The sequence below is a fragment of the Galeopterus variegatus genome, unplaced genomic scaffold (assembly GCF_000696425.1).
Source record: "Galeopterus variegatus unplaced genomic scaffold, G_variegatus-3.0.2 Scaffold729, whole genome shotgun sequence".
NCBI lineage: Eukaryota > Metazoa > Chordata > Mammalia > Dermoptera > Cynocephalidae > Galeopterus > Galeopterus variegatus.
Window position 1 is genome coordinate 291,521 of NW_007726840.1, and position 9,913 is coordinate 301,433.

Consider the following 9,913-nt stretch of genomic DNA (forward strand, 5'->3'; position numbering starts at 1 on the left):
GCCACAGCATCCCTTCCCCTCCATTCTCTCCCACTGCCTATACCTGCACCTCTTGCCCAGGCTTCCAGGTGGAGGCCCAGTGGACTGTGACAGAGCACACTTTACTGTCCCTCCCTGGAAGTTCCTCTAGCAGAGCAGTAGATGCACTCTGCCTTCAAATCCTGTTCATCTTTGCTCGTCCCTGCAGAGGGTGGGGTTGCTTGGAGTGTGGGGCTAGACAGCATGGATCCGCTGTGAACCTGAGACCTAACTCTTCTCCTGCAGCCCTCCCCCTCCACAAGGCGTCCTTTTCTTTATCCCTCTGCAGTCCCTCCCAGGATTTGTTCCCTCTCGCCTTCCCTATAGTGACTTGATTGGCAAAAGCCAGCCCAAAATGGAGCCATATTTAGTGGAGCTGCAGCCAAAAAGTGACAAAAGGAACCCCTTTGTTCAATTTGCTGGTAATGAAATAGCCTAGGACGGCGGGGCCCAGTGCTGGCTGCATGAAAGAATCATCTGGAGAGCTTCAAAACCAAGCTTAGCCCTGTCCCAGAGCTTCTGATGTAGCTGTCATGGCCGGCTTAGCCAGACATCCATCATGTCCTTGCAGACCTTCCTGCCTCCCTGCGGGCTCCCGGGAGGCCGTTTGCTGCCCACAGTGACTCCGCCCTGACTGTGAAGTACAGTTAGGATTGGAGACACTGGCGGCCATGGGTGAAGGGCTGCTAGGTGGCCTGGGTAGTGTGGGGGCTTCCAGGAAGATGCCAGGCTGGTGGTGCCTTCCCTCCTTCAGGGCAACACCATCGAGTCAGAGCACTTGTCAGAGCTCACCGAGGAGGAGTATGAAGCCCACTACATCAGGCGGCAGGATCTCAAAGGCTTCATGTGGTTGGATGCCAAGTACCTGAACCCCTTCTTCACGCGGAGGCTGACTCAGGAGGTGAGATCCGGGCCAACGCCCTTCCCTTCCTCCCTCCCCTCAGGACCTGCAGGGGTGGGGGTGGGGAGGCACGCGTGGGCCGCTAGGCTGCCTGCTCCCACTGGGGCTGGATGTGCTGTGGGCTCGGCATCTGCTGTTTTTTTCCTCACAGCCGTATTTAGTGCTAGTGTAATAATAGAGTTGTTAACACAGTTTGGTTTTCTTGGATGATGGACTCTGGACATCGATCAGCTACTGACTCTGAGCTGAGGAATTTCAGACACGCCAGGCCTTAGGCAGTGGCCAGAGGCTCAGGGCTCAGGTTCCTGTTCCACCCCTCTGAGCACTGCGGACCTCCACGCAGAGGCAGGCCTTGCAGTGGGGGTCGGGCTCTTCCGCGCTGCCCCACTTTGTTTCTGAGCCCCATTTGCTGCCTCAGGCAGTCACGATAGCTGTGAGTGTGTGAGCTCTTACGTGGAGCCGGGCTCTGTACCAGACTTCTTGCTGCTTCCTTCATTCTACAGCAACCCATGCAATGGACACAGCTGTCCTCTCACTTGACAGCAGGGAGACAGGCCCAGGGAGGTGAAGTTACCCCCAACAAGGTCACACAGCCAGTATGTGGCAAAGCGGGGAACAGCTTTTTATTTTTTATTTTTCATTTTGTAGGCTGGGGAATAAATGAATAGAGTAAGATTTTCTTTTCAATCATTTTCCCCAACCAGTTTCAGCATTGCAAAGTTTAACTAACAGAGAAGGGTGAACTCAACACTGTGAATAGCAGCTTTTTAACATCATGCCATCCTCCTTCCTCCTTCCTCCTCCTCCTCCTCCCACCTGTTGTCTCCACCCCCCACAAAGAAAATCCCAACTGGAGTTGACACTGAAATTGCCAGTGGCCATTCACCTTGCCTCCCATTTCCTCCCAACATACCCCACATGAGGTACAAAGCAAGTACAAAGATGGCCCTGGCCCTGGCCCTGGCCCTGGCCCTGGCCCTGGCCCTGACCCTGACCCTGACTCCGATCCCGATCCCTGATGAAGGCTTGGTTGTGTCTCTTGCCCCAGGACCTCCACCACGGGCGCATCCAGATGAAGACCCTCACCAACAAGTGGTATGAGGAGGTGCGCCAGGGCCCTTCCGGCTCTGAGGATGACGAGCAGGAGCTGCTGTGACAGAACAGGGTGCCGCTGTGGCTTCTGGACAGGCAGGGCATTTGCTGCCCACACATATCCAGCAAGGGCCTCCAGAGGTGTTTGCATTTGGCAGCCTGTTCAGAGAAAGTAGGGTGTAGTCAGGGCTGCCGAGTCTTCTTAACCCGGAACTTTCCAGGTCTTTGGAGCCAGATGGCTGCTTCTGAAACATCTCTCCACTCCTCACAGAGCAGGACCTCTGCTCTCTGTTACTTCTTGGCCCACAGATGGGAGTGAGCACCTGTCCCAGGCAACACTTCCCTCAGCTTCTGCAGCCAGGTGAGCAGAGCAGTCATCTGTCCAGCTGGGGTGCCCACCTGAGGGCAGTGCTTGTTTGCAGTTTGTGCCCTTCCCAAGCCACCACCTTGGTCACAACCCCCTGCTGGAATGGGGTCTGTCCCTGCAGAGCGAGTAGCCAGCTGCCATTATTTGCCTTTGAGTCATCAAGGTGCCTGGGGCCTCAGCAGCAGCAATTCTGACCTAAATGACAGGGCCCAGAAATCCTGAAAACCTCACACTCCCCTTTGTGATGTTCCCTGCACTCCCAGAGAAAGAAAAACCGATTCACCTTTTTTCTTTATCTCCGACTGGTACCTCGCAGCCATCTCCCCAGGCAGGTGGCAGGCAGCTGCTGCCCTTCTCTGGGCATACTGCGAATGTTTACACTGGTACTGGTCTCCAGATCCCCACTGGAACCTGGATTTTTTTGGGGGGGTGTTGGGGGTAGCAAGCCTGTTCTGTGTGGGGTCAGAGCACCCCCTAGAGGGAAAACCTAGAGATACAGGGTTTCTACGGGCCAGCAACTGCTATCTTGATTCAGTTTAAATTCATGCACTTTTACAAAGTAGTGAGAGCATAGTAATAACCCCTGATCTCCCTCACCAGGATTCCCCTATTGGTTGTTCTTGTTTGTCCAATCAGAGGCCCCTTTTCCTAGGCTCTGTAGTGTCTGCTGTCCATTTACATGCTGCCACTATCACTGCTAATTAGGGTTCTATCCTCTTTCCCCTCTCCTAGTTCCCCACCATGTTGGGTCCCATTTGACCCCCATGCCAGGGTCCCAGCTCCCCAAAGCAGTAGAGCAGGGGCCAGACCAGCAGTGCCCAGTGCTGCTCCCTTCCCACCCCCCAACCCTCCCCCACCTGGTACTCCAGTGATCTGGAGTCACATGCATACAAAACCCACACCCTGGCACCCATCCAATGGTCCTGGCCTCCCCGACTATCTCAGGGTGAGAAACTGCCAGTCACGTCCAGATGAAATGGAGGTACTGACTTGCATCCTGTCCTCACTGCCCTCTCACAAGCCCTGTAATTGCTTGACTTTGCCCATCTATGGGCTGTTGACACCCCATAATTTAAGCCATTACCTTGCATAATTTTGGTCTCCACCATTTCCTTTTAGTGGCAAAGTAAGAGAAGAGGTCAAAGAGGGTGGGGACCTTTGCCCACACCTGGGCCGTAGGGACAGGGATCTGCAACCTGATTATTCTCACACTCCAGCTCGGAACTGATTTACTCTGCAAACTCAATAGCTTGCCAGGATTTCTTTCTTTTTTAATCTTAAATTCACAGATCAAGCAATAGAGTCAGGATCTTAGTTCAGACCCCCTCATCTCTAGGTCTGATGCCCCAGCCACATCATGCCTGGCCTCCCACTTTTAGTTGAGACCTGAAAACACCCTGTAGTAGAAGAGCACATGGGGGGCTTGATGGAAGGGCCCCAAGGTTTTGCTGGGGGTCAGGGGATGGGTACCTTTCCTGGAAGGTACCAGCCTGGATCTCCTATGAACTGCCTATGCCCCCTGCTGGCTGAGGGAGGACTTAGCAACCTGGGATAGCGCTCCCATGAATGAGGGTTGGCCAATACTCCTGCACCCTCTCAGTTCACCTTAGTCATATGCTAAAGGCATATGGGGTATAGTTTCCTGGTGGATTTTTTTCAAATCTGAGAATCAGAAATTGCTACTACCTTTAGCATACCTAATCTATTATTTGGGGGTCTGGCCAGTTAGCGTAGTTGGTTGGAGCATGTCCTTGTAACACCAAGGTCAAGGGTTCAAGGGTTCAGATCCCATTACTGGCCAGCTGCCAAAAAAAAATGCCCTAATAATTCTATTTGGGGCAGTAAGTGCATACAAGATATAAAAATATCCAGTTTAACTGGACCGTTCTGCGTATTTATTTTCCTTTAGGTCTAGGCCATGGGACAGGAAAGTTATAGCATGTAGGAGGTTATACTTTAGTGTACTGAAGGCTGGAAAGTCAGTGAGTACCTTTGGGGAAGCTGGCCAGTGGACCTGGAAATGTGCAGCAGCAGGCCCCACACCTTGAGGCTCCCTTGGCAGCCTCTCCACAGCAGGCTCTGTGATTTTTGAACCACTTTTTGGAATAAATTGCATGCTTTCTGTAACCCTGTGGTTGTAGGACCCCTCAGAACAGCCACACCCTGTGACTTGGGGTGTCAGGTCTTACAGGGAAAGGAGCTGACTTTGGTTCCCAGATAAGTTTGCCGTGGGCTAGGCCAGGGCCAGGCTGAAGGTGGCTCAGTTCCATCATCAGGTGCTCAGATGCTCAGACCAGGGGCAAAACTAAAGCCCTCCCTCCACCACCCCAAGCCAGCTGCCTCTTTTCACAGTGGGAATGCTGCCTGGAGCCAAGGGGCAGGGCCTGGCCCAGAATGCTGGCAGCCCAAGTTAGCCCAGAGAGGCACCGATTTGCCCGCAGGTTCCTTTGTGTGTGATGGATTGCTGAAAGATTGGTGAGTGGGGAGCTTTCTTAAAATCCTCACTGAAGGGCCGGCCTGGTGGCGCACTGGAGAGTGCGCCACTTGGGAGCGCGGCGGCACTCCTGCCGAGGGTTCGGATCCCATGTGGAGACCGGTTCCCGCTCACTGGCTGAGCGTGGTGCGGGCACAACACCGAGGGTTGCGATCCCGTTGCCGGTCCCTGGTACAGGCGTGACACCAAGGGTTGCGATCCCATTACCAGTCAGTAAAAAAGACAAAAAGGAAAAAAAAAATCCTCACTGAAGGTGCCATCAGCAAGACTCGGTCTCATGAAGTCTCAGCTCCACATTCCCAGAGGGGCCCCCATGCTTGGTAGAGTCCTCAGTACCCTACTTCTGCTTTGGAGGTGGCAGGCTGGGGGCTGACAAAGGTGCAGGTGTGGCCTGGGGTGGCCTCTGACTTAGAACTGCTCCCTGATTTCAGTGTGAGGACAAATTTCTCAGCAGCAGTTACCTGCCATTGGTTAGGATTTTAGATGCAAAAAAGAGAAATGTTCCCCTTCCCTCTTCCCCATTCCCTCCAAAATGCCGGCATGTGTTTCCCCTGCTGGTCAGTGGGTAGGAAACCAGATCTGCACTGTTCCTGATATAGCAGCCAGAACCATTAAGGACATGTTCTACCAGGAAGCTAGTCTCCAGAGTTTGGACAATATATTTTGGATAAAAACACCACAATAAAGTCTCCACAAGGTCAAGGGTTCGAACCCCCATACCGGCTAGATAGCTGCCAGAAAAAGTAAAGCCTCCCAGAGAATAAGAACCTGCACTCCCTGCTTTTTAGGCTCCTGCCGTTTCTGAAATGAATGCAGTTAGATATTCAGGGTCTCCATTGTCATTGGCCACGTAATGAAGGAAGGCGGTTTTTCTAATATCCCCAGCCCCACCCCTATCCCCCCGTCCCACACCATTTTTTACTCCTTCCCACCCCAGTGACACAATCCTGGGGGGTGGGGAAAACTTTGGCCTTTCTTACCCATGAGTTGATCTTCTCCCTGGCTGTGGCCATGTGATTGGATTGGAAAATGCACCTTGGTGGCCACAGGAGCAAGGTCACCTGTCAGCCCTGTGGGCCCCTAGCCCAGCCCTGCTTGAAGGAGGCCCCCCCAGGGGATGGGGAGGGTCCCTTACTCCTCACTGGACAGTTGGGGTGTCTGTGTGGGTTATGCCAGTGCATGGCTCCTGCAAAACTTCGTTTGTTCTCAAGGTTAATCAGAATCTTACATTCTTTTTCGTCATTTTATTTGTAAAAATGAAGGATTTTTTAAAGTATTGGTTTTTTTTGTTTTAAAGGAAGTTGGGCTTACTCTTTCATCTCCCCCAAGTGAGCTGTGAAAGGCTTGTGAGTTCCTGGCTCCTGGGAAATGACTGGCTGCCCTTCTGGATGGAGCTTTGGACCAGGGAGGGGAGGGAGGGTCAGAGACGGGGGACCCATGGCTGCTATGCTGGAGCCCCTGCTTTATCTTGTTTCTGAGGCCCCTGCTTCATCTCACTGTACTCTTTAAAGGGTTAAAAAATGGATGGAAAAGTCATGTCACTGGATACTTATTTTAGGAATAAAAATGAATGCTGCTGAATGAGAGTTGGCTTCTGTGTTCACATTCACGTGGTTCCAAATGCACAGATCAAGCACTCTTAGGCTCGGCTTTGTGTCACACACCTAACCAGCCTCTCTGGGCTAGCAGCAGACATGTTGCTGTGAAGCACCATGGTTAGAAGTGTGCACTTTGGCTTGGGCAGGCCTGGGTCCTGTTCCTGCCTCTGGCCTTCAGCAAGGAGCACGTGAGGCCTCAGCCAGCCTGCAACTTTTCCTCACTGGTGCTAGGAGCCTATCTTCCCTGGCACTTGCTAGTTCTGTCCTCCCAGGCCTGTGGGCAGGGCCACCTGGTCTCCCGCCACCTGGGATTGCTGATCAGCCCCTGGTGGGCCTTTGCCAGAAGGTAAAAGTTGAAACTTCTTCCGTTAAACCCGCACTGTTGTAGGAGCTGGGGCCTGTTCACACCCTCTGATAGAAGGTGGTGGCACTATGTGTGGGAAGTCTGGGGCATTAGTTCATTCATACCCCCAGGTACTTCCAGAAGGCATCTGAAGCTGTTATGGTAGCAGGCACAAACAAAATGCATGTAATAAAACGAAAACAGGTAGAACCTGTTTTGGCCCTAGTTCCCTCCAACCCTGCATTCATCCCATCCCCTGGGGAGGCTCAGGAGGCCTCAGCAGGCTTCCCTTTGCCCACTTTTGCTGAAGACCTGAGTTCTAAGAAATATTTCTCTACCATAATAAAAATTGCAAGTGTGATGTCAGGTGGTAACCTGACACTTGGCCTCAGTGTCAGAGAAACACCACCAGAGGGGTGGGGACAATGGTAAGTAAAAAGCAGGGTTTTCCCAGGACACCTCCAAGGGAGGCTGGGAATGGAGTGTTGCTGAGCAGTGTCAGCCTGAGTAACATGGAGTCGGGAGGGGGACAGATCTTGGGCAGGCACCTCATTCCCACTGAGGGAACTGGGTATTTTTATTCACATTTCAACCTTCTCAACTGCTATAAAAAGCTCTCAGGGGGCCGAGCCCGTGGCGCACTTGGAGAGTGCGGCGCTGGGAGCAAAGCGACGCTCCCGCTGCGGGTTCGGATCCTATATAGGAATGGCCGGTGCACTCACTGGCTGAGCGCGGTGTGGGCGACACCACACCAAGGGTTGCGATCCCCTTACCGGTCACAAAAAAGACAAAAAAAAAAAAGCTCTCAGGGTAGAGAGAAGTAGTATTTTCCTCAGAGGCCAGAAAGCTCAGGAGAGGGGAGGGTCACACACCCCCACTCATTCCACTGGGAGCCAAGGGGAGATGAAGCTGGCCTGGGGAGTGGGCCCCATTACCTCTGGAAGGCAGCCCCTTCCCCCAAGAGACAGCATGGCTCTGTGCTCCTGGCCTAGAGAAGATCCAGGAGACAAAGGACTGGGGTCAGAGAGCCAGTGCAGTCATCTCAGGGAGCTGGCCAACCAGATGTGCCCATAAGTGGAGGTTCTTGGGCTGGTCAGTTAGCTTAGTTGATTAGAACGTGGTGTTGATAGCACCGAAGTCAAGGTTCAGATCCCTGTACTGGCCAGTCACCCAAAACATAAAAAATAAATTGCCATAATTTTTTCACAAAGTGGGGTCCTCTTTGTGGATACTTATGGACCTGCAGGAGAGCAGGCAGGTGCAAGCCACACACTCACTGCTTAGTGAGGATGCCTGGCAAACCTGGGGGGTTTAGCATCAGCTGGCGGTAGCCTGGTCCTAGGAAGAGAGGGACCAAGGGCCCTCTGTGCACGCAGGCAGCTCTAGGCTGATACCCTCATGCACATGGGGAAGAAAATAGGTCTTTGCTTACCAAAAGAAAAGTCTACAAAAATGCGATTATTTTGTGGCAAAGACGAGCCCTACACTCATCATATCTGCTGGTGGGAGGGCCAGCTGGTTCAAACTTTCCAGAGGCCATAGTAACACCTATCAAAGCCTGAATGAAAATGTCCCAGCAATTCCATTCATAGGACAAAATGGAAGTGCACAAAAATTTGGCTCCAAGGATGGTCATCCTGGCAATATCTGTAATGGGGAAAAATTGGAAACAAACTCTGTCTCCATTGATAGGGGATTGGTGAGATGATAGAATATTTGCCAACAATTAAAGATTTAAGGACATGGAAAGATGTTCAGAATATTAGGCCAGCATCTTGTCACTTTTAGAGAGACATAAAAATTTCACCTTCTCAATTGCTTCTCGGCCTTTTGGCTAAGATCAAGTGTAATATCTGTTCTTATCAGTTTAAAAATTTCACCTTCTCCTTCAATGTTTGAGATTTCAAAATGACTAAAACTGAGTTAAAGGAGTAGAAAAGTTAGAACATGCTTTTAAAAATACACATACTACTACTCAAACACACACCCATTAATCCCTAATGTGACAAACCTGTTGATTCCCCTAATCACCATTTCCTCCCTGTGCCCTGTCAAAGAGAACCCATGGTTATCCATGTAATGGGTGACCATATGCTTCGAGGGGAAGCTGGTCCCATTCCCAGAGATTTGCCTAAGACTGGCTGAGGAATGGGCCTATAACCCAATTCAGCAGGAGAATGAAGCAATATCTTGGGGAATTTCTAGAACTCTTTCTTCGCTCTCAAAAAGACACTCAAGAGTTGGCTGGTTAGTTCAGTTAGTTATAGCACGGTGTTGATAACACAAAGGTTAAGGGTTCGGATACCCATACCAGTTATCTGCAAAAACAGAAACAAAAAAGAGCACTAGGGAACCAAGTAAGAGTTCAAATTGATGTAATCACCTTGAAGAGTATCAGCCAAAGCCTAGTAAAATGAAAAACACCTGCCATCCTTCAACCCAGCAATTCCTCTCCTAGGTTTAGGCCTTAGAGCAAGAAATAGCAAATTACTGCCGGTGGCCCAAATCCAGCCTGCCTCCTGTTTTTGTACTACCCACAAAATAAGAATGCTTTTCATATTTTCAAATGGCTGAAAAAAGTCAAAAGAATATTTCATGACATATGAGAATTATATGTAATTCACATTTCAATGTGTATAAATAAGGTTTTGAATTCTGTCAATAAAACATTTATGGAGGGCCGAGCCCGTGGTGCACTCGGGAGAGTGCGGCACTGGGAGCGCAGCAGCGCTCCCGCTGCGGGTTCGGATCCTATATAGAGATGGCCAGTGCGCTCACTGGCTGAGTGCAGTGCGGCTGGTATCAAAAAAAAAAAAAAAAAAAAAAAAAATTTATGGAAATTTGTGTTCTCTATTGATGTATAAGTACCTACATAATATCCTTGATTTTGCATCTTGGCTCACAAAAAGTATTCACTATCTGGCCATTTACAGAAAACATTCAGCCACCCCTGCCCTAGAGAAATTCTCATGGACACACTCATGCACGAGGAGACACCTACAAGAATATTTGTAGTAGCAAAATATTAGAAACAAGCAAATGTTTTTCACTAGGAACGTGGGTAAACTGTGGCACAGTAATGCAATGGAACACTATACAG

The 9,913-nt window shown here is 50.7% G+C and overlaps 1 protein-coding gene across 1 annotated transcript in view; it reads left to right on the top strand.

Annotated features, from left to right (window-relative positions):
- SLC9A8 (solute carrier family 9, subfamily A (NHE8, cation proton antiporter 8), member 8) overlaps positions 1–4,941 on the top strand; it is an 85,942-nt gene extending 81,001 nt beyond the window's left edge. Inside the window, exons 15-16 of the mRNA XM_008571842.1 lie at positions 773–919; positions 1,968–4,941. Of these exons, the coding sequence (XP_008570064.1) occupies positions 773–919; positions 1,968–2,075 (255 nt within the window). The 3' untranslated portion in view covers positions 2,076–4,941. The remainder of the gene's footprint in view (positions 1–772; positions 920–1,967) is intronic.
- Positions 4,942–9,913: the final 4,972 nt, after the last annotated feature.